The sequence below is a fragment of the Hemitrygon akajei genome, chromosome 8 (genome assembly GCF_048418815.1).
Source record: "Hemitrygon akajei chromosome 8, sHemAka1.3, whole genome shotgun sequence".
NCBI classification, from domain to species: Eukaryota; Metazoa; Chordata; class Chondrichthyes; order Myliobatiformes; family Dasyatidae; genus Hemitrygon; species Hemitrygon akajei.
Window position 1 is genome coordinate 169,258,812 of NC_133131.1, and position 25,165 is coordinate 169,283,976.

At 46.1% G+C, this 25,165-nt stretch overlaps 1 protein-coding gene across 1 annotated transcript in view; it reads right to left on the reverse strand.

Moving 5' to 3' along the window:
* mindy4 (MINDY lysine 48 deubiquitinase 4) overlaps positions 1-24,216 on the reverse strand; it is a 275,155-nt gene extending 250,939 nt beyond the window's left edge. The window contains exon 1 of the mRNA XM_073055046.1: positions 24,070-24,216. Within this exon, the coding sequence (XP_072911147.1) occupies positions 24,070-24,132 (63 nt within the window). The 5' untranslated portion in view covers positions 24,133-24,216. The remainder of the gene's footprint in view (positions 1-24,069) is intronic.
* Between the last annotated feature and the right edge of the window lie 949 nt (positions 24,217-25,165).

The window sequence follows — 25,165 nt, forward strand, 5'->3', positions numbered from 1 at the left end:
TTCCAGTGTTCCTTTTTCTTTAAGATCTCCATTATCTACTGTTCATTGCTTCTGAAAGAACCACAAAAGATTATAAATATAAATAGCAGGTCACACTGCCCTTGTGCCTGTTTAGGAATCCATTACCAACAATGGTGAGGAGACATAAGAAACTGCCAGTGCTGAATCCTGCAGCAACATTCTGCTGGAAGAGCTCGACAGGTCAAGCAACTATGGGAGGAAAATAACTACATATTTCAGGTTGAAACCCTGTATCAGGACAATGAATGGAGGGGCAAGGTGACCTACAGTATATAAAAAGATCAATGGTGATCTTTTACCTTTAACACAAGCCTAATATCCCGTTGGAGATTACATAAAAATACAAACAAGCATAATAAAGTTAAACTACAAGGAAAATAATAATTATATTGTCTAATCCAACAGTCCCTTGATACACTTAGCATCTGAAAATATCAGTCTTTTCTTCTTACTTCTGTTGTGAATAGTTAACCACTTATTTTGAGACTACGACTCTGGTTTTAGTCACCTCAAACATGGAGGCTCCACATCCACCCTGACAAGCCTCAAAAGTTTGTGTTTCAATAAGATATTGGGCCTCTTATCTAAGAAAAGTACTCAGTAAGGGCTCACCTTTGTCCCCTGCACCTACACCTCAGTGAGTTCTGTGCCCACCATGATGTTCAGCTCTTCTTCTGTCGCTCCGTGCCGAATTCTTTGGCAAAGACTGTCCAACCCCCACCGATGACCCCTTCTTCCGTCTTCAACCCTCCTCCTTTTCCTGGACATGCTGTTCTGATCTTCTGCCTGCTCTGGATTGCTTTATTACCTGCTGCCAACAAGACATATCAACCCTCTCGACTTTACTATTCCTCTCTCCAATTTTAACCTCGCTCCTTCTGAGCACACTGAGCTCTGCTCTCTCTGCACTAATCCTAACCCCAGCATCCAACCCACAGATAAAGTGGGTGTTGTAGTAGTCTGGCAGACTGACCTCTACCTTGCTAAGACCCGTTGACAACTCTCAGACACCTCCTCTTACCTACTCCTTGAACAGGACCTACTAAGGTGCACCAGGCCATTCTCACGAACACCATCGCTAACTGGGGATTTCCCATCCACTGCCACCACCCTCGTAGTTCCCTTATCCCGCACTGCCTTTTTCAAACTCCTTTTCAAGATCCAAAAACCTGCCTGTTCAGGTAGACCCATTGTTTCTGCCTCACCAAACTTACATGTGCATACCTTGACTCTGTTCTTTCCCCCCAGTTCAGTCACTTCAATACCTACATCTGTGACACTTCACACATTCTTGATCTTTTCAATGATTTCAAGTTCCCTGGCCTTGATTGTGTCATTTTCATTATGGAAGTCCAGTCCCTATATACCTCAAGGCACACCAAACCCTACCGGTTCTCTTCCATCACCATTCTTCTCCACTGGTGGAACTGGTCCTCACTCTCAATAATTTTTCCTTTGGTTCCTCCCACTTCCTTCAAACAAAAGGTGTAGTAGTGGGTGCTCACATGGGTCCCAGATATGCCTGCCTTTTTGTCAGCTATGTGGAACAGTCTAAATTCCAAGCCTACACCAGTATCACTTAACTTTTCCTATGCTACATCGATGACTGCATTGGTGCTGCTTCCTGCACCCATACTCAGCTCGTAGACTTCATTTACTTTATCTCCAACTTCCACACTGCCCTCAAATTTACATGGTCCAGTCCTGACACCTCCCTCCCCTTTTTTGAAGTCTCTGTCTCTGGAGACAGCTTATCTACTGATGTCTATTATAAACCCATTGACTCTCACAGCTACCAGGACTACCCTGTTGCCTGTAAAAATGCCATCCCCTTCTCTCAATTCCTGTCTCCACTGCATCTCAGGATAAGGCTTTTCATTCCAGAACAAAGGAAATGTCCCCCTACTTCAAAGAAATGGCCTTTCCTTCCTCCACCATCAGCACTGCCCTCACCTCATCTATTCCATTTCACACCATCCTCAACTCATCCTCCCGCTGCCTAACCAGGGATGAGGTTCTCCTCAGCTACCACCCCACCAGCTTCCACATCTAGCACATAATTCCCTGTTAATTTCTGCCATCTGCAACAGGATCTTCCCACGAAGCACATCTTTCCCTCCCCCACCTCCCACAGGGATGGCTCCCCATGCAACTCCCTTGTCCACTCATCCCTCCTCATTGATCTCCCACCTGGCACTTACCCTTGCAAGCAGAACAAGTGCCACACCTACATCCCCTCCTTCACTGCCATTCAGGGCCCTAAACAGTCTTTCCAGGTGAGGCGACACTGATAGAGGTATATAAGATGATGAGAGGCATTGTTTGTGTGGAGAATCAGAGGCTTTTTCCCAGGGCTGAAATGGCTAACATGAGAGGACATCGTTTTAAGGTGCTTGGAAGTAGGTACAGAGGGGATATCAGGGGTAAGTTTTTTTTAGTGCAGAGAGTGGTGAGTGCGTGGAATGGGCTGCCGGCGACGGTGGTGGAGGCAGATACTATAGGGTCTTTTAAGAGGCTCCTGGATAGGTACATGGAGCTTAGAAAAACAGATGGTTATGGGTAACCCAGGGTCATTTCTCAAGTATGTACATATTTGGCATAGCATTGTGGGCCGAAGGGCCTGTATTGTGCTGTAGGTTTTCTATGTTTCTATGTCTATTGACACTTTACCTGAGACTCTGTTGGGGTCATCTACTGTATCCATTGCTCCTGGTGTGGACTCCTGTATATCAGTGAGACTTGATGTAGATTGGGAGACTGCTTCGCCGAGCACCTACCCTCCATTCACCAGAAAACTCAGGATCTTTCAGTGGCCACCCATTTCAATTCTATTTCTCATTCCAACATGTCAGTCCACAGTATTCAAGACAGAGGAACAACATCTTATATTCCGTCAGGGTAGCCTCCAAGCAGATGGCATGAACATCAATTTCTTGAACTTCCGGTAATGACCACCATCTTTCCTTCACCATTTCCATTTCCCTCTCTCACCTCATCTCCTTACCTGTCCTCTGGTGCTCCTCCTCCTTCCCTTTCTTCTATGACCTTCTGACCTCACCTATCAGATCCCCCCTTCTCCAGCCCTTTACCTCTTTCACCAATCATCTATCCTGCTCTTTACTCACCTAACACTTTGTACTTCCTCCTCCTTTCCCACCCACATTCTTATTCTGATCTCTCATCTCTTTTTTTTCCAGTCCTGATGAAGGGTCTTGGCCCAAAACATCAACTGTTTACTCTTTTCTATAGATGCTGCCTGGCTTGCTGAGTTCCTCAAGCATTTCATATGTACTACGGTACTTTGATTTCCAGCATCTGCAAATTTTCTCTTGTTAAAGATGTGCTGACATTGGAGAGGGTCCCAAGGAGGTGCACAAGAATGACCCGGGAATGAAAGAGTTGACATATGAAAAGTGTTTGATGGCTCTCGGCCATTACTTGCTGGAGGTCAGAAGAATGGGGTGGGGGGGGGGGGGGTGGGTTGGGTTCTCACTGAAATCTATTGAATATTAAAAGGCCTAGATACAGCAAATGCAGAGCGGATGCTTCCTATAGTGGGCGAGTCTAAGAATAGAGGGCACAGCCTCAAAATAGAAGGACAATCCTTTGGAACAGAGATGAAGAGGAATTTCTTTAGCCGCAGGGTGGTGAATCTGTGGAATTCATTGGCACATATTTAAAGCCAACGTTCACATTTTCTTTCCAGATATGGTGGTTTGGCCTGAAGTATTCTCAATTCACAGATGGACCAAGCTGCTATTTGCAGAAAGCAGGAGGTCAGTGTCTATGTTTCATAATAAACTCTTCATGGTGCTTGAACATAGTGGTCTTGTCATACTCTTGTCTCCTGACCTGAAACATCTAACAATTCAGTGCCGTCTGTTCTACTTAACTGAGGTTCTTCTCCGTGATCCTGACTGTAGTTTTCATGCCACCAAAGGCAGAGGATAAGAAAGCACTCGATGTATTTTTGAGTACCATAATTAGCATACCAGAAACAGCCTACCTCAATTTAATTCAGGCTTCCTTGAAGAAATATCAAAACAATTATCATCACCATATCACCTACAGCACCAGGGGTCCCAATATATTCGGTCACTATTACACTACAATCAGATACGCTGACAATTCCATCCCTAGACCACATTTCAGTATCAACTGACTGTCCTCTTCCTACCTACACACAGAGAGCTAAAGAGTAAGACACCAGAGGCAAGGAAAACAAGGAGGTTGCCAGAAGCAGAAAAGCTTCTACGGGATTGCATCAGATCAGTGGACTGCACCATATTCAAGGACTCAAAGGATCTGAATGAATATGCCACAGTCGTCACAGACTTTATAAAGTCCAAAGCAACATTTATTATCTCAGTATATACACGTCACCACATACAAGCACGATATTCTTTTTCCTGCAGGCATGCTCAGCAAATCTATAAAATAGTACCTATTAACAGGATCAATGAAACAGCAAGAGCATAGAAGAGAACAAACTGTGCAAATGCAAATAGAAATAAATAGGGGTAAATAATGAGAGCATGTAAAAAGATAAAGAGTCCTGAAAGTGAGAACATTCATTCTGGGAAAATCTCAATAGATAAGTGTAATTATCTTTTGTTCAAGAGCCTGATGGTTGAGGGGTATAACTACAACTGCAAGAAGTGTATCCTGCTGCAGCTTCTAACAATTCATGTTAAGGAGTTGGAGCTGGAACTGGATGAACTCCAGATCATTTGGGAGGCTGAGGCTGCAATAGATGGGACATATGGAGAGGTAGTTACACTCAAGGTGCAGGACACAGACTGGGTGACAGCCAGGAAGGGGAAAATGGTCAAAGAGCCAGTGCAGAGTGCACCTGCAGCTATCCCCCTCAACAACAGGTATACCACTTTGGATGGGGATGACCTAACAAAGGAAAAGTTTCTGGCACCCAGTCTGACCTCTGATTCAGAAGGGAAAGGTGAAGAAGTAGGAAGGGACTTGTTAGTTAGGGGGAAAGGACAGGAGGTTCTGTGGGCAAGAACAAGATTCCCGGATGGTATACTGGCTCCTGGGTGCCAGGGCCCAGGGATACCTCAAATCAAATCCTCAGAATTCTTAAGTGGGTGGGTGAACAGCCAGAAGTCATGACATGGGTAGGATGAGTGACAAGGTTCTGCATAAAGAATTTAGGGAGTTAGGTGCTAAGTTAAAGGGCACCACAGACCTTCAGGGTTGTGATCACAGGATTGCTACCAATGCCAAATGCTACTGAGGCCAGAACTCTGAAGATTATACAGTTTAATACATGGCTAAGGAGTTAATGGCTAAGGTGGTATATTATTTTAGGATCATTGAGCTCTCTTCCAGGGAAGGTGGAACCTGTACAGAAAGAAGAGTTTGCATCAGAACTGGAGAGAGACTAATATCCTAGTGGATCAAAATGGCTGCGTGACGCAGCTTACAGCGGCCGCTCCGGAGCTGATATGTTATTTGTTAAGCGGGGTGCCGTGCGCAATCCTAATCTAATGAAAAACGGACGTGGGAGCACGAAGGAACATCTGGAAATCTCAAGGAAGGCCCTCTTCGTTGCTGCTGCTGCTGTGAGGTCCAGGTCTCTTCTGAGAAGAACAGGCCCCCAGTCCTCGGGGTTACATTGCCGGTGGCCATTGGCGGGGGCGTCTGAATACGCTCAGCAGAGGACGGTGCTCGGAGAAGCTGTGCCGGAGGGGATGGTCGGAGGCTCGGAGGTTCGACGGACTCGGAGTTCGCTGCAGTCAGGTCGCTTTCAGTGTGTGCTGTGTCTGCGAGGCTGGGTTCGACGGAGCTGTCATTGTATGCTGTGTCTGCGAGGCTGAGTCAGGCAGCGCCGTGGAAGTCCACAGCGGGGGTATTCCCTTCTGCCGCCGCATGGGATGACGAGTCTATCAGGACCCTGAGGACTCTTGGAAACTGTGTGGTGGTTTCTTTCAAACTTGTAGTCTTTTAACATCTTTGGACTATTTTTACCTATTTTTACTATTTTTACATGGTCGGTTTTTTATCAAATTATGTTATTGTTTGCACTGTTATAACTATATGTTGTAACTATGCGGTTTTGTGCAGGTCTTGTAGCTTTAGTGTTTGGTCTTGTTTTGTCTGGTGGGTTTGGAGCTCCTTTCCGGAAAACTCACTAAGATGGTAGCGTGGTATTAATACGCAGCAGCCTCTCCGGACTCTGGATTGGGGATTGCCAAATGTTATGTGGATTTTCTGGTGTAGTCTATTTTGTCATGTGCTTTGCTGATTATCATCCTGGAGGAACATTGTCTCATTTTTTAACTGCATTGCATTTGTGGTTTTTAAATGACAATAAACTGAATCTGTATGTTTGCTAATACTGTATGGTGGGGTTTAAACTATAATTGCAGGGGGATGGGAACCAGAGTGCCAGAACAGTCAGTGGAGAAGCTGTGGAGACAGATGTCGGTAAGACCTCAGACAAAGTTACAAATCAAAGAACTGAGCATGGTGCATCTAGTGCCCTGAGCTGCAAATATTTCAATGCAACAAGTATCATAGGAAAGGCAGAAAATAGTGCTGACGATGAGGTAGCTGCTTTACAACAGAGGCAATGTGTAGTGAAGAGATGCTATTGATAGGGCAAAATTGCAGTCAACAGGATGAGTTACAACATAAAAGGTGGACAAAATCAGTAAGGGTGAATACAGGACTGAAGGTTTTATATTTGAATGCACACAGTATACAGAATAAGGTAAATGAACTTGTTGTAGCACCGTTGCAAATTGATATATATGATGTTGTAGGCATCACTGAATCATGGCTGAAAGAAGGTTATAGCTGGGAGCTTAATGTCCAAGGATACACATTGTATTGAAAGTATAGGCAGGAAGGCAGTGGGGGCAGCATTGCTGTTGGTAAGAAAATGAAATCAAATCATAAGAAAGAGGTGACACAGGGTTGGAGCAGGTTTGAGTCCTTTATCTTAGAAAGATGTACTGAAACTGGAGAGGGTTCAAAGGAGGTTTATGACTGGCTAGGATTTTCAGGTGGTGCCACACGAGGCTGCTTAACAAGCTAAGAGTCCATGGTGTGACAAGAAATACTCTAGCATTGATAAAGCAGTAACTGATTGGCAGGAGGTAAACAGTAGGAATAAAGGAAGCCTTTTCTGTCTGGCTGCTAGCCAGTGACCAGTGGTGTTCCACAGGCTTCTGTGTTGGGACCAAGTTTTTTTTTACATTATACATTTTTACATCAATGATTTGGATGATGGAAGAATTGATGGCTTTGTTGCAAAATTTGAAGACAATATGAAGATTGGTGAAGGTGCAGGTAGTTTTAAGGAAATAGAGAGGCTACAGAAGGACAGATTAGGAGAATGGGCAAAAAAGTGAATGATGGAATACTCTGTCAGGAAGTGTATGGTCATGCACTTTGGTTGAAAAAAAATGAAGGGTAGACTATTTTCTAAATGGAGAGAAAATATGAAAAACAAGTGCAAGAGGACTTAGGAATCCTTAAGCAGGATTCCCTAAAGATTGATTTGCAGGTTGAGTCTGTGGTGAGGAAGGCAAATGCAATGCTAGCATTCATTTCAAGAGGAATTGAATACAAAATCAGGGGTGTAGTGTTAAGACTTTATAAAGCACTGGTGAGGTCTCATTTGGAGTATTATGAGCAGTTTGGGGCCCCTTATCTTAGAAAGGATGTGCTGAAACGAGAGAGGGTTCAAAGGAGGTTTACGAAAATGATTCCAGGATTGAATGGCTTGTCATATGAAGAGTGTTTGATGGATCTGGGCCTGTATTCACCAGACTTAAGAATGAGGGGTAACCTCATTGAAACCTATCGAATGGTGAAAGGCCTTGATAGAGTGGATGTGGAAAGGATGCTACCAATGATGGGAGAGTCTAAGGCCAGAGGACACAGCCTCAGAATAGAGGGGCATCTTTTTAGAATGGAGATGAGAAGGAATTTCTTTACCAGAGAGTGGTGAACCTGTGGAATTCTTTGTCACAGGTAGCTGTGCAGTCTTACGTATATTTAAGGCAGAGGTTGATAGATTCTTGATTGGTCAGGGCATGAAGGAATATGGGGAGAAAACAGGAGATTGGGGCTGAGAGGAAAATTTGATCAGCCAAGGTGAAACAGTGGAGCAAACTCGAAGGGCCGAATGGCTTAATTCTGCTCCTGTATCTTATGAGCTGTAACTGACTTGAACCTGATGCTGCAAGTCCTGAGACAATTGTGCCTTCTGCCTGATGACAGCAGCAAGAAAAGAGCAAGGCCTGGGTGATAAGAAGCTTTAATGTTAGATGCTACTTTCCTACAACACAGTTTCATGTAGATGTGCTCAAAGGTAGGGCGGGCTCTACCCATTATGTACTGAACCAGAATCAAATTCAATATGATTGGCATATGTCATGAAATTTGTTAACTTTGTGACAGCATTACAATGCAATACATGATACATTAAAAACAAATGAGTTACAGTAAATACATATATACAGACATTTATGTACAGACATATTTACATGTACCTCCTTCTTGATGACAACAATGAGAAGAGAGCATATCGTGGGAGGATGTGGTCCTTAATGATGGACCCTGCTGAGGCACCACTCTTTGAAGATGTCCTGGATGCTATGGAAGCTTCTACCCATGCCGGAGCTGGCTAATTTTACAACTCTGTGTAGCTTCTTTTGATCCTGTGTAGTAGCCCCTCCCCCATATGAGAAGGTGACGGTACATCTGCAGAAATTTGAGCGTTTTAGATGACACACCAAATCTCTCCAAACACCCAATGAAATACAGCCATTGGTCTGAGTCCACTATAATTTGTAGGATTTTCTGTTCAAGGGCATCAGGTGTTCCCATTTCAGATCGTAATGCAGCCAATCAATTCACTTTCCACTACACATCCAGTGAAGTTTGGCAAGGTTTTTGATGCCATGACAAACCTCCGCAGCCTTCTAAGGAAATAGAGGTACTGTTGTGCTTTCTTCGCAACTACAGTTATACGATGGGTCCGAGACAGATCCTCTGAGATGGTGACACCCAGGAATTTAAAGTTACTGACCTCCAATCCTCTGATGAGGACTGGCTTATGGACCTCTAGATTCCCTCTCCTGAAGTCTACAATTAGCTCCTTGATCTTGCTGACATTGAGTTTGTTATGACACCACCCAGACAAATCTGTCATATGATACCTAAATGGACATTTCTTCTATATTATGTATTGCATTGAACTACAGCTGCTAAGTTAACAAATTTCACGTCACATGCCGATGATAATAAACCCAATTCTGATTCAAAACACTTCCATCACTGTGGATGTAAGCACCACTGGGCAATAGTCATTGAAGTAGGCTACCACACCCTTCTTGGGTGCCAGCAGGATTGAAGTCTGCTTGAAGCAGATGGGTACCACACGCTGCCAGAGCAAGAGGTTGAAGTTATCCATAAACACAGCAACCAGTTAGTCAGCACAGGTATTCAGTACTCGACTAGGTACTCCATCCAGACTGGATGCTTTCCTTGGATTCACCCTCTTGAAGGCAGCTGGCATGTCATCTGCAGATACTCACACCAAAGGATCATCAGGAAATGTGGGGATGCACAATGGTTCCTCCATGTTCTGGTGGTCAAAGCCAGCACAGAAGGCATTGAGCTCATCTTGAAGCAAAGTTCTGCTATCCGCCATGTCACTTGATTTAACTTGAAATATACTCATGGATAAGTGTGTCCCCACAAATTCAGTCTTCACCAAGCAGAAGCCCCAGATGAACCAAGAGATCCACAATCTGCTGAGGGCTAGATCTGTGAGATTCAGGTCTGGCAATCAAGGTAAGTACAAGAGGTCCAGGTATGACCCCTGATAAGCCATCTCACATGCAAAGTGGCAATTCCATGTCAAAGCTGAATCACAGAAGGATGCTCGACAGCTGTGACAGGGCTTGAATGCTATCACCTCCTACAAAGTAAACCCAAGCAGAATATGTAACACAAACACGAGGAAATCTGCAGATGCTGGAAATTCAAGCAACACACACAAAATGCTGGTGGAACACAGCAGGCCAGGCAGCATCTATAGGAAGAAGTACAGTCAACTTTTTGGGCCGAGACCCTTTGTCAGGACAGCTAGGTTTTGTTCTCAGAGGAGCTCAATCTCTTCTAAGCTTACTTTGGCTGTCAAAACACAGAGGCACTTCCACAAACTCCCACAGCCCCCCAATAACCCTGCCATTTCAGTCTCTGAGGCCAACACAAGAGCATCCTTCAGGAGGGTGAATCCACAGAAAGCATCTGGCCTAGATGGGGTACCTAGCCTAGTACTAAAGACCTGTGCTAATCAATTGGCTGGACTGGTTACTGATATCTTTAACCTCTTCCGTTGGTAGTCTGAAGTACCTACCTGCTTCAAAAAGCAGGCTTTATTTATACCAGTACCCAAGGAGAATGCGGTAACCTGTCTCAATGACCATTGTCCAGTAGCACTTACATCCACTGTAGTAAAATGCTTTGACAGGTGATGAAACATATCCTGCCTCAGAAGTAACTTGAATCCACTGGTGGCATGGCTTGAAGGGCCAAAAGGGCCTATTCCATGCTTTACCTCTAAATAAATAAATGTCCTGGATGGTGAGGATCACCATACCATATTCTTGAGGAACTGCCTCTTCAAGAGGTCTTTGATGGCAAGCAGGGTTGCGCATGTGATGGAACTGGCTATGCCAGCAATCCTCTGCAATCTTGTGCATTGGAGACTCCACACTAGACTGATGCAATCAGTCAGAATATTCTATACATCTACAAAAATTGTAGAAATCCATAGAGAATCTTCGGTGACATACAAAATCTGAAACTCCTATTGAAGTAGAGCTGCTAGTTTGCCTTCTTCATGACTGCATCAGTATGTTTGGTCCAGGACAGGTCCTCTGAGATGTTAAAGCCCAGGAACTTGAAGTTGCACACCCTTTCCACCTCTCAATGAAGATCAGTGTTCCCCTTCCTGAACTCTACAATCAATTCCTTGGCCTTGCTGACAATAAGTCTGAGGTTGTTGTTCCAACACCACTCAACTAACCAATCTATCTCACTCTTGTATGCCTCCTTTTTACCATCTGAGATTCTGCCCACAATGATAGTGGTATCATTGGCCAATTTACAGATGGCATTGGAGCTTTGCCTAGCCACACAGTCATGAGAAAAGAGAGAATTTCAGGTATGCATTATACACTGCCTTACCAAGATTATTTGGGGGACCAATAGATACCTCCATCAGCATTTTCTGACCCTTCTACACTTAAATCAAGTTGATTCTACTAGATTCTCAGGCCAAGATCCTTCCTCTCTTCTGCCTTTACTCCACTATTTATCAGAAGCTACCTGTCTCTTTTAAATTTCCAGCAACTGGTCACTATGCAACCACATTTCTGTAATGGGTTTATACTGTATCATTTACTTCTATTTATGACATTAAAATCTACATTTAAATTATCAGCTTTTCGCTCTGACTCTACCATTTTCCGTGCTCTAACTCTACATGGCAGCATCCTAGTGGGTTTCTATTCACTGACCCTTCCTGAACGATTTCAGTTATCCTACACTTTTTTCTAATAGCACACTAGTGCTTTTTCCTATTTACAAATTTACCCAGCCACCTACTATTCCTAGTTAGTCAATTTCCTTGGACACTGATTCCTGCTCACTTCAAGTTTATCTCTCCCCCGCCATGTCCTAAATAATCAAGACTAATCTTTCCCAAATCAATCTTTAAGCAACGCATACAACTCTCATCTCTTACACTGCAGGCTAGAGAGTATTGATGCCATTACTGGATAGGTACAGGCAGATCAGGCTGTGTGATCCTACAAGTCTTTTGGATTTGAAGTACAGTCGGCTCTCCTTAATCACAGGTTCCACATGCACAGATTCCACCAACCGTGGATCGGGAAAATCCGGAAGTTGAGCATTGTTCGCCTCGCATCTCATTCGTTCACTACTTGTGTTATGAGCAAGAGGAAGGAGTTTAAGTCTAGTAAGGGATGGCTGGCTAGCTATGTAAAGGGCTACAGCCTCAAGAAGTTAAAGATCACGGAAGAATTGCTATGATGGTTGCGTCTGTACTGAACATGTACAGACTTTTTTTCTTGACATTATTCCCTAAACAATACAGTATAACTATTTACATAGCATTTACATTGTATTAGGTATTATAAGTAATCTAGAGATAATTTAAAGTACCGTATATGGGAGGATGTGCGTATGTTATATGCAAATATTACACCATTTTATATAAGGGACTTGAGCATCTGCATTTTTGGTATCCGCAGGGAGTCCCGGAACCAATCCCCCGTGGATAAGAAGGGCCAACTGTACCATTGAAGTATTTATCATGGACAAAACAGATTTATGTTATAAAGTTGGTGGTGGTGATATGAGCAGACTTGATGGGCCGAATGGCCTGATTCTGCTCCTAAATCTTATGGTCTTAATCTTATGCCCGTTTGCATATAGCTCAGGTAGTAGTCCAAAGATTTTCTTATTTTATTTTGAAGTTGGGCCTAGCTGCTCATATTCCTTAAGCAGTTCCTATGTGCCAGTCCCACATATTGATTTAAATACAGAACCATTTACTTACAGTGACTGTGTATGTCAAATCATTTATTTATTGCACAGGATAGCTTGAATTTTAAAAATCAATATTTTAGGAAATGTATGCTCCTACAGATTTTTACTGGAAATAGACACCTCTTAGCCTTGTCCAGAACATTAACTCCAGCCAATTAACCTGTCTGGTTAAGGACAAATGTTTGTAAATAATCCAGGATGCAAGGGAATTGTCTAGTAATTCAGTACTATTTTCCATTTACATTCCCAGTATATGGCCAATGTTGTTTACAGAATACACATCAAGCCTTGTCTGTCAGTGAATAGCCAATAAGCAAAATTTTTACCCATCTTGGTGCTTGTTGCTCAATTAATTCCCGAGTTTTGAGACAGCAATCTCACAACAAAGAGAAATCATAGGCACACATTTCAGTTCAAAACCGAGACCATCAATACAGCAACCACATGTGGAATCTGTTGGGTTTCATCAGCTTTTCTAATCACCTCTTCCAACAGTGAAAATGGGTAATCTCAAGACTTGCTTGTATGATTAATAATTCTTGGTTAATTTGTTTTCTGAAAGATAAATCTGCCATTATATTTTCCCCGGTTTATTCTCATTACAATTTATCTATCTCTTTTAAATCCTTACCTACAATACTGTAGTGGCCAATCTACCAGACGGGTACCCACAAGTACTTCCATTCCTCACTCAATGCAGTGATATAGTTGCTGTGGTCAAAATCTATTTCACATTGTTCAATCATATGTTAATCCAAGAAGAAGACCATTCAGCCCCTTCAATTGTAAAGGGAACTTTGCTTATGCATGCTTTTCATAAATTCTATTGCACTGGTTTTTCTGTAAATGCTTGCAAGAAAACTAATCTCAAGGTAGCATATAGCGACATATATATACTTTGACTTTGTTGTGTGAGCATGAGTCTTGAAATCTCCAATTAGCCACTAGGATCCTCGATCTTTTGCAAGCAGAGGATTCTAAACTTCCAACAGCTTTCTGTTAAAAAAAAATACTTGCCAATTTTCCAACTAAATGACTGTAAGAACATGTACTCCTGATGACTGAAGTCTCCATTCGAGGAAGTAATTTCACTATACCTACCTCAAATTATGATTAAACCACACCTCCATTTTTGTTTTACACTTGCCAAGTTCAACAACCTCCATCTCCAAGTATCCGTAACTCAGGAAAACTTACCAAATAAGGGCAATTACAGGACTTAAAGGAGAAATGTCAGGCAAAAATTGATCACATAACATACTAAGAGATCGAGGACAGATGACCAAATGATAGACCAAAGTGATAAGGTTTACCCAATATCGCCATGAGAAGCAATACAAAGGTGACTATATATTTCTTTTTGTCAATATATTTTCTGCTATTGTAACTATATGTACTGTATGTGACTATTGGTACTGTGTTTAGCACCTTGGCCCAGGAAGACGCCGTTTCGTTTGGCTGCATTCATGTGTTTGGTTGAATGGCAATTAAACTTGAACTTGAATTTGTTTTGACTTGATTTAGGGAAGGACCTCATGACTTTGACAGTGAAAGGTACAAACAATGTTGTGGCAAATAAATTTGAGGATAATCATGAAGCCAAATTTGGAACTCTTCTTGAAGCTTATAGATTACCTATACAGGAAGGTCAGAGGACCCTGGAGGGATTGAAAATAGAAATGAGAACTTTAAAATCAGTACCTTGCACCTGCCCTCAAGATCCAAGCCCCTCCACAAACTGAACTCATTATTGCTTTGTTTCCTGACTGCACACATCAACTAGATTTCAAAAGGTTTGTGCAATTGCAGTCACAAATTCCTTTGCTACCATGCAAAGTTGAGGTGCATTACACAGAAACTAACTTGGCCAAGATTCAGCAATCTGCTTCTTCACACAAAGCAACCCTGATGTCCAATATCCACCCATTCACTGTCTTCAGGGTAAAGTAGTTGCCAGGATCAGCTCTTATTCTTTTCAATTCATTCACAGAATGTGGGTGAAGATGGCAGCTTGTCCAGTCATCTTTTGCCCATTGCCAACATTGTGTAGTTGACTGAACACATTATGAAGAACCAGTCCTAAACAATTTCAATTTCCTTGTTTTACCTCTTATTGAGTAACAGTATGTTCTTTCAGCCTTTTGTTAAGAAAGCAAAAAACTATTTTGTTCATTGCTCCCCAATGTTTGACTCTCACTTTTACCTTAAATAGAGGCAAATTTACTTTCACTCATCTTCAACAAATCTAAAAAATGTATTAGCAATGGGTTTTAATGTATTCCCAGTTTACTCATTATATTTCCTCCCTTTTCACTTACCTCATCCTCTCCTCCTATAATGGTCTAGTAACAGGAAAAGTACATGACAATGAATGCCACATCACTTGCTTTTATTCTTTCCCTCCCCCCACCCCACCCAACTAGAATTTCTTCAGAACTCTGCCATGGAAGGTCCCAAGGCCGGCTGTGAAAGGAGGGTTGGCAACCCCATCCCTAATAACCTAGCACTACAGAGACATAACAGAAGCTCCAAAGACCTCACCCCTGGCAGAAGAAGGATCTTCAATGGGCTACACCTTGAAAGACTGGACTCTGGCGAGCTTCTGTTGGTGGCCTAAGCCCCAGCAGGGGTGATGACCTTAAGAAGAACTTAATCAATTGGCATAACTGTCCTTTGCTTTTTTTTTCCCCTTCCCATACCACCACCAATCATCCAAATAAATTCCTTTCTATTTATCCTATATTCCTCACTATTGTTCCCTTCTTTTGTTTGACATCCCTTATGTCTTCTTACTTTTGAATTCCTCTTCTTGATTTGCATTATATTTATCTCCATATCAACCCTGCACCTTCATCTGTAGTCCAATGCACACCTCAATGGCCTGATAACCTCACGTAGGAATACCACATTCCACGCTGCCCCAAATTCTCTGACATATCAACACTCTATATCACCTTATATTTAATCACCATTTACTGTCCCATCCTGCATTAACCTCTCCTTGGTATGTCACCAAAGACTTGCAAATTTCTACATATGTATCATGGAGAGCATTCTAACTGGTTTCATCAGCAACTAGTATGGAGGGGTTATTGCACAAGATTGGAAAAAGCTGCAGAAAGTTGCAAGTTCAGCCAGTTCCGTCATAGGCAATATCCTCACCAGTGTCAAGGACATCTTCAAAAGGCAATGCCTCAAAAAGGCAGCAACCATCATTAAGGATTTCTACCATCTAGGACATGCCCTTATCTCATAGCTGGCATCAAGCAAGTGACACAGGAGCCTGAAGCCATAAGCACTCAATGTTTCAGGAACAGCTTCGCCCCTCTGCCATCAAGTTTTAGAACAGACAATGAACTCGTACATTACCTCACTACTTTTGTGGCTCACTTTTTGCACTACTATTCAACTTAATTTTTAATATAGATTTCTTATTGTAATTTATAATTTATGTATCACAATGTACTGTTGCTGCACTATGTATTTCACGACATATGCTGGTGATATTAAACATGATTTATTCATCTCCATAGATGCTATCTGACCTGCTGAGTTCCCCAGCATTTTCTTTGTGTTGCTCAAGATTTCCAGCATCTGCAAAACCTCTTGTGATTATCCTTTCCGATTGTTCTCTGCATCCTTTAATCCCCACCTGCTTTTCTTCCTTCCTTCCCCTATTTAAGCCTCTATATATCTAGAAGCAGCACAAAACTTGGTTTCTATTATTCAACAAGTCCAGGGCTGATCTTTTATCTCAGTACCACTTCTCTGCACTAAACCCCTTTCAAGTCAAGTCAACACGAGGAAATCTGCAGATGCTGGAAATTCAAGCAACACACACAAAATGCTGGTAGAACGCAGCAAGCCAGGCAGCATCCATAGGAAGAAGCACTGTTGACATATCGGGCCGAGACCCTTCGTCAGGACTAGCTGAAAGGAAAGATAGTAAGAGATTTGAAAGTAGGAGGGGAAGGGGGGAAAATTCCTGATATATTTAGTTTTCTCCCCCTCCCCTTTTTTTTCCTCTTTCTGCCCATCACTCTGCCTGTTCTCCATCTCCCTCTGGTGCTCCCCCCCTCCCCTTTTCTTCCTACCTAGGCCTCTTGTCCCATGATCCTTTCCCTTCTCCAGCTCTGTATCCCTTTTGCCAATCACCTTTCCAGCTCTTAGCTTCACCCCACCCCCTCTGGTCTTCTCCTATCATTTCGCATTTCCCCCTCCTCCTCCTACTTTCAAATCTCTTACTATCTTTCCTTTCAGTTAGTCCGGAGGAAGGGTCCCAGCCCAAAACGTCGACAGTGCTTCTTCCTATAGATGCTGCCTGGCCTGCTGCGTTCTACCAGCATTTTGTGTGTGTTGCTCAAGTCAAGTCAAGTCGCATTTTATTGTCATTTCGAGCATAAACTGCTGGTACAGTACACAGTAGAAACAAAACAACGTTCCTCCAGGACCATGGTGCTGCAAGAAACAACACAAAATTACACTAGACTATGTGAGACAGTAGGCTATGTAAAACAACACAAAAACTACACTAGACTACAGACCTACATAAAGTGTACAAAACGATGCAGGGCAGTACAATAATTAATAAACAAGACAATAGGCACAGTAGAGGACAAATTTCAACATAATAATAAATGATGTTGATGTCAGACTAGACTCTGAGTATTGAGGAGTCTGATGGCTTGGCGGAAGAAGGTTACACAGTCTGGTTGTGAGAGCCCGAATGCTTCGATACCTTTTGCCAGATGGCAGGAGGGAGAAGAGTTTGTATGAGGGGTGCGTGGGGTCCTTCACAATGCTGTTAGCTTTGCGGGTGCAGCGTGTGGTGTAAATGTCTGTAATGGCGGGAAGTGAGACCCCGATGATCTTCTCAGCTGACCTCACTATCCGCTGCAGAGTCTTGCGATCCAAGACGGTGCAATTCCCGAACCAGGCAGTGATGCAGGATGCTCTTGATACATCCTCTGTAGAATGTGGAGAGGATGGGGGTAGGAGATGGACTTATCTGAGCGAAGGGCGCTGAGTAGGCTACGGTCAATTATGGAAAACCCTGAACATCCTCTACATAGCACCATCCAGAGACAGAGAAGCAGTTTCAGCGACAGGTTACTGTCGATGCAATGCTCCTCAGACAGGATGAAGAGGTCAATACTCCCCAATGCCATTAGGCTTTACAATTCAACTGCCAGGACTTAAGAACTTTTTAAAGCTATTATTAATGCTTTTTGAGCTAGTGATTTAGATGCATATCATATTATATTATTACTGAGTTAAGTATTGTATTGTATGTAATGAGTTTTTGCTACAACAAGTGTACGGGACATTGGAAAAAATGCTGAATTTCCCCATGGGGATGAATAAAGTATCTATCTATCTATCTATCTATCTATCTCAGCCTTCGCAGAAATAAGAGACGCTGCTAGGCTTTCTTACCATAGAACCATAGAACATTATAGCACAGAAACAGGCCTTTTGGCCCTTCTTGGCTGTACCAAACCATTTTTCAGCCTAGTCCCACTGACCTGCACCTGGACCATATCCCTCCATACACCTCTCATCCATGTATCTGTCCAAGTTTTTTTTAAATGTTAAAAGTGAGCCCACATTTACCACTTCATCTGGCAGCTCATTCCACACTCCCACCACTCTGTGTGAAGAAGCCCCCCCACAATGTTCCCTTTAAACTTTTCCCCCTTCACCCGTAACCCATGTCCTCTGGTTTTTTTTCTCCCCTAGCCTCAGTGGAAAAAGCCTGCTTGCATTCACTCTAAACCCATCATAATTTTATATACCTCTATCAGATCTCCCCTCATTCTTCTACATTGCAGGGAATAAAGTCCTAACCTATTCAACCTTTCTCTGTAACTCAGTTTCTCAAGTCCCAGCAACATCCTTCTCTGCACTCTTTCAAACTTATTAATATCCTTCCAATAATTTGGTGACCAAAACTGCACACAATATTCCAAATTCAGCCTCACCAATGCCTTATACAACCTCCCCATAACATTCCAACTCTTATACTCAATACTTTGATTTATAAAGGCCAATGTACCAAAAGCTTACGACCTTATCAACCTGTGACGCCACTTTTAGGGAATTTTGAATCTGTATTCCCAGATCCCTCTGTTCTTCTGCACCCCTCAGTGCCCTACTATTTACCTTGTATGTTCTACCTTGGTTTGTCTTTCCAAAGTGCAATACCTCACACTTGTCTTTGCTATGGAGCTGGTGTTGAGGGACCAGGTGAGATTCTCTGCCAGGTGAACACCAAAAATTTGGTGATCTTAACGATCTCAATGGAGGAGCTGTCAATGTTCAGCGGAGAGTGGTCACTCCGTGCTCTCCTGAAGTCAACAACCATCTCTTTTCTCTTCATTCTGTTGATTACTGTCAAACATACTCTGTAACTGAACCCCCACAGAAGAGAATGCCAAAGATCTGCCATTCTCTAGATGAAGAAATTTCTTCTCAGTAGTTCTGAATAGCCGACTCCTAACTCCATGGTATGAGACACCCCAGCCAGAATAACTATCTACATAGTCACACACTGGTAATTTAGCATATTTCAATGAGATCAGGTCTCGTCAAGGACATCTTCAAAAGGCAATGCCTCAAAAAGGCAGCATCCATCATTAAGGATTCCTACTACCCTTACCTCATTGCTACCATCAAGGAGGTGGCACAGGAGCCTGAAGACACACACTCAATGTTTCGGGAACAGCTTCATTCCCCCCACCATAAGATTTCAGAATGGACAATGAACCCTGAATGCTACCTCAATTTTTTTATTTTGCTTGCTTTTTACACTAATTGATTTTATATATATATTTCTTAACGTAATTTATAGTTTTTTTTTTATTATGTACTGCTGCCACAAAACAACAAAACTTGCAGGACATATGCCAGTGATATTAAACCTGATTCTGCTTGGATTCTCATTAAAACTGTTCCCTGTCCTGTAAATTAAACAGAACCATCATTATGCTTCTTTTAATCTTCCTTCAGTAGGAAGAGCAGACCAGAACAATTTTCAGAGCACATCCCATCTAATAAGACAAATCTGTGCTAATATTTTAATTGCTTGGAGTAAAGTTCATTTGTCTTTCATATTAACATCCAATAATTTGTCTGCAAGATTCGTCCCTCAATACGGTTCTCTCATGCTGTGCAGACACTGATTCCACAACGACCACTCACATTGCCCACCCCTATCCAATTAGTCCATCTCTAACCCAGACAATCTGTTCCTGTCCGTCCTGCAATCAAAACCTGACCTCTGCCACCTTACCAATATCCCAATCCCAGACTCACAAGAGTCCCGACTTAAGCATGACAGTTTTCCCACTCTCTCTACCAGTCCTTCTCCCCACCATATCCCTGGGATACAGAGACACCCCAAATCTCTAACTGAGCCCCTACACATCTCTCCTCTCTTCCTGGGACTCCTCCCCACCCTCTCACATGACCTCTACCACCCATAGAACCAACTCTCCCTTCACCCACCCATCCCCAGAATACACATTCTGCTCTCAACCTCCTACCTCTTCTGAACCCCATCACCTCTCAACCCCTTCCAGAACAGCCTAACCCCTCAATGGCCCACACCTCCTAGAATCCTCTTTCCTCCACACTGGAATCCCCTTTACTTCCCACCACCATTGCCCTGAATCCCCTCAAACCCCTATACCTCTTCACCCCACAGCCAGACAACCTACCCTGAACTCATTCAACCCTAACCCTACCCCTTTGCCCCATCACCAAACAACCCACCTCTCAAACATCCCAAACCTCCGTACCCCTTCACCCTTGTTACATCACCACCCGGTACCCTTTCTTCTCACTGCCCCTCATAGCACTTCACCACTGCCAAACATCCTACCCTAAATCCTCCTCAACCTCCCCCCAAATATTCAACTACCTAGAATCCAGTTACCACCCCAAATACCCTTCCCATAATCCCCTCAAACCCACCTACTGACCCAGCAGCCCATTTCTCCTTTCACCCCACATCACCCATCTGCTCTGCCCCTCCTCTCTCCCACAGCCATCCCTTCCAATTCCTCTCCACAGCCGTCTCCAGCTCACTTTCCCCTGGCCCTGCCCCCCTCCTCCTTCTGGTACAGTACCATCCCCATTAGCCCCGGCCTCTCCACACTTCCCACTCCCATTGCTCAAATAAACTCCACCAGACTCCTGCAATACCTATCTAGGGTTCTACCTACACTCTCATCCATCTCCTCCCCTCCTTTTTCTCCCTCATCCCACCCTCCCCTCCTGCAGCACCCACACCCCTCCTACTCCCCTCTCCCCGTACTATTCCTTCACCGCCTCTTCCCATTCCTATCCCGCCCCTCTCCCCGTCCTATCCCATCCCTCCCCCTCTCCCCGTCCTACCCCCATCCTATCCCGCCCCTCCCTCCTCTCCCCGTCCTATCCCATCCCTCCCTCCTCTTCCCGTCCTATCCCGCCCCTCCCTCACCCCGTCCTATCCCATCCCTCCCTCCTCTTCCCATTCCTATCCCGCCCCTCTCCCCGTCCTATCCCATCCCTCCCCCTCTCCCCGTCCTACCCCCATCCTATCCCGCCCCTCCCTCCTCTCCCCGTCCTATCCCATCCCTCCCTCCTCTTCCCGTCCTATCCCGCCCCTCCCTCACCCCGTCCTATCCCATCCTATCCCTCCCCCTCTCTCCATCCTACCCCCATCCTATCCCATCCCTCCCCCTCTCCCCGTCCTACCCCCATCCTATCCCGTCCCTCCCCCTCTCCCCGTCTTATCCCGTCCCTCCCTCCTCTCCCCATCTGATCCCGCCCCTCCCTCCTCTCCCCATCCGATCCCTCCTCCCTCCCCACCCTATCCCATCCCTCCCCCTCTCCCCGTCCTACCCCCCATCCTATCCCGTCCCTCCCCCTCTCCCTATCCTATCCCGTCCCTCCCTCCTCTTCCCGTCCTATCCCGCCCCTCCCTCTCCCCGTCCTATCCCGCCCATCCCCTCCCCCTCTCCCCGTCCTATCCCATCCCATCCCTCCCTGCTCTTCCCGTCCTATCCCACCCCTCCCTCTCCCCGTCCTATCCCATCCCATCCCTCCCCCTCTCCCCCGTCCTATCCCATCTCCCTCTCTCCGTCCTACCCCCATCCTATCCCGTCCCTCCCCCTCTCCCCGTCCTATCCCATCCTATCCCTCCCCGCCCTATCCCATCCCTCTCCCCGTCTTACCCCCATCCTATCCCATCCCTCCCCCTCTCCCCGTCTTATCCCGCCCCTCCCTCTCCCCACCCTATCCCATCCCTCCCCCTCTCCCCCATCCTATCCCGTCCCTCCCCCTCTCCCCATCCTATCCCGTCCCTCCCTCCTCTCCCCGTCCTATCCCATCCCATCCCTCCCCCTCTCTCCGTCCTATCCCATCCCATCCCTCCCTCCTCTTCCCGTCCTATCCCATTCCATCCCTCCCTCCTCTTCCCGTCCTACCCCCCCATCCTATCCCGTCCCTCCCCCTCTCCCCATCCTATCCCGTCCCTCCCTCCTCTCCCCGTCCTATCCCATCCCTCCCTCCTCTTCCCGTCCTATCCCGCCCCTCCCCTCTCCCCATCCTATCCCATCTCCCTCTCTCCGTCCTACCCCCATCCCATCCCATCCCTCCCTCCTCTTCCCGTCCTATCCCTCCCCTCCCTCTCCCCGTCCTATCCCATCCCATCCCTCCCCCACTCCCCGTCCTATCCCATCTCCCTCTCTCCGTCCTACCCCCATCCTATCCCATCCCTCCCCCTCTCCCCGTCCTATCCCATCCCATCCCTCCCTCCTCTTCCCGTCCTATCCCATCCCATCCCTCCTCACCCCATCCTATCCCGCCCCTCCCTCCCCCTCCCCACCCTATCCCATCCCTCCCCTTCTCCCCGTCCTATCCCATCCATCACTCCCCCCTCCCCTATCCCCATCCCATCCCTCACCCCTCCTATCCCGTCTCTCCCTCCCCTCCTCAACCTATCCCATCCCTCCCTCCCTCCTCTCCCCATCCTATCCCATCCATCCCTCCCCTTCTCCCCATCCTATCCCATCCATCACTCCCCCCCTCCCCGTCCTATCCCGTCCCTCCCTCCCCCCTCATCCTATCCCATCCCTCCCCCTAACTCTCCCCATCCTATCCTATCTCGTCCCTCCCCGTCCCATCCCATCCCTCTCCCCATCTTACCCCCATCCTATCCCATCTCTCCCCCTCTTATCCCGCCCCTCCCTCTCCCCATCCTATCCCTCCTCCCTCCCCACCCTATCCCATCCCTCCCTCCTCTTCCCGTCCTATCCCGCCCCTCCCTCTCCCCCCTCCCTCCCCTTCTCCCCGTCCTATCCCATCCCATCCCTCCCCCTCCCCGTCCTATCCCCCCTCCCTCCCCTTCTCCCCGTCCTATCCCATCCCATCCCTCCCCCTCCCCGTCCTATCCCATCCCATCCCTCCCTCCTCTTCCCGTCCTATCCCGCCCCTCCCTCTCCCCGTCCTATCCCATCCCATCCCTCCGTCCTACCCCCATCCTATCCCGTCCCTCCCCCCGTCCTATCCCATCCTATCCCTCCCCGCCCTATCCCATCCCTCTCCCTCTCTCCGTCCTACCCCCATCCTATCCCATCCCTCCCCCTCTCCCCGTCCTATCCCATCCCATCCCTCCCTCCTCTTCCCGTCCTATCCCGCCCCTCCCTCTCCCCGTCCTATCCCATCCCATCCCTCCCTCCTCTTCCCGTCCTATCCTGCCCCTCCCTCCCCCCTCCCCACCCTATCCCATCCCTCCCCTTCTCCCCGTCCTATCCCATCCATCACTCCCCCCTCCCCTATCCCCATCCCATCCCTCACCCCTCCTATCCCGTCTCTCCCTCCCCTCCTCATCCTATCCCATCCCTCCCTCCCTCCTCTCCCCATCCTATCCCATCCATCCCTCCCCTTCTCCCCATCCTATCCCATCCATCACTCCCCCCCCTCCCCGTCCTATTCCATCCTTTCCCCTATCCCCATCCCATCCCGTCCCTCCCTCCCTCATCCTATCCCATCCCTCCCCCTAACTCTCCCCATCCTATCCTATCTCGTCCCTCCCCGTCCCATCCCATCCATCACCCCTCCCCCTTCCCCGTCCTATCCCGTCCCTCCCTCCACCCCTCCCCTATCCCCATCCCATCCCTCACCCCTCCCCTTCCCGTCCCTCCCTCTCCCTCTCCCCGTCCTATCCCGTCCCTCCCTCCTCCTCTCCCCGTCCTATCCCATCCCCCGCTCCATATTCTACCCTACCCCCTTCATCCCCTTCCCTCCTCAATCTACCCCAACACTGCCGCCTCCAGAGCCCTCCCCAGGGCCCAAACGCTCTGCCCTCCTCTGTCCCACCACTTCAGCCCAGTCCCCAATCCCCTTCCCCCCCCTCCACCGCCTCCCTCTCAGCTGCGCCATTGCCTATACCTTGCGGCTCAGATATTCCCTGACCAGGGCGGCGGCCGTCTCCTCCACGCTACCGTTGTCCATCGCCGGGGTCCAGGATGTTTACACGGCGTCTTCCCTCTTCATTCAAATCACCAACGCCAAAACTGCGCCAACCTCTCGCTCTCCCAGGTCCCACGAACTTGCTCGATGAAGTCCCACCCCTTTTCCCAGTGCCTATCGCTGAATGGGCAAAGCAAGACACGTATTGCATACTTTCTTTCTTTATTGGTCCTTAAAATGACAATCATATTTGACGTCAGCCATAATGTTTGGTTGCGACACCTTCCGTTGCTGAGGGAAGCACCTGAGTAGCAACGGCAGTACTTGAACGCGCCTGCGTACTCCGTGCCAGGGTGGGTCCCACAAATAGCTATTTAAAAGGGCAGTAGCAGGGAATCCTTGGTTGCGTCAGATACTGTATTTGGATGCATCACAACTGTACCATGTCGTGGCTAATCTTTACGTCAACGCGTTCAAATCACAACATATTGCCGCAGAAAGCATTTGTTCCACAAACTTTTACTGCTTTATGGGCATGACGTTCCACACTAGCAGACTATGCGGGACCGAGTCCAGGTAAATTGTCCTGCTTCCCTGATCGCCTCCTCAGAAATAAAACGCAATTAAATTTGTGAGATATCACTATTTGATTCTCATCCCTCAGAATTTCTGATGATTTTCCCACCTTGTACTTGCTTCTCTTCTTAAAACATCTTCAACATCTGGCTTCTGAAGTACCCACCTGCTTCAGAATCAGAATCCTTTATTATGGCCAAGAATGAGGATACATACAGGGAATTTGACGCCGGTTTCCCTGAGCTCTCTCTGTACAGAATTAAAAGCAAACAAAAACAATAGTACAAATAAACAATAGTACAAATATGCTTCAGTCATGCTTCAATCCCAGTGGTGCTCAAGAAGAACATGGTGATCTGTCACAGTGACTATCCTCCAGTGGCACTGATGGACATCCCCTGTGACTAAGTGCTTTGAGAGTTTTGTCAGAAACCAACCTGTCTGAGGATGACTTGGATCCACCCCAATCTGTCTTCCGTCACAACAGGTTACCATTTCG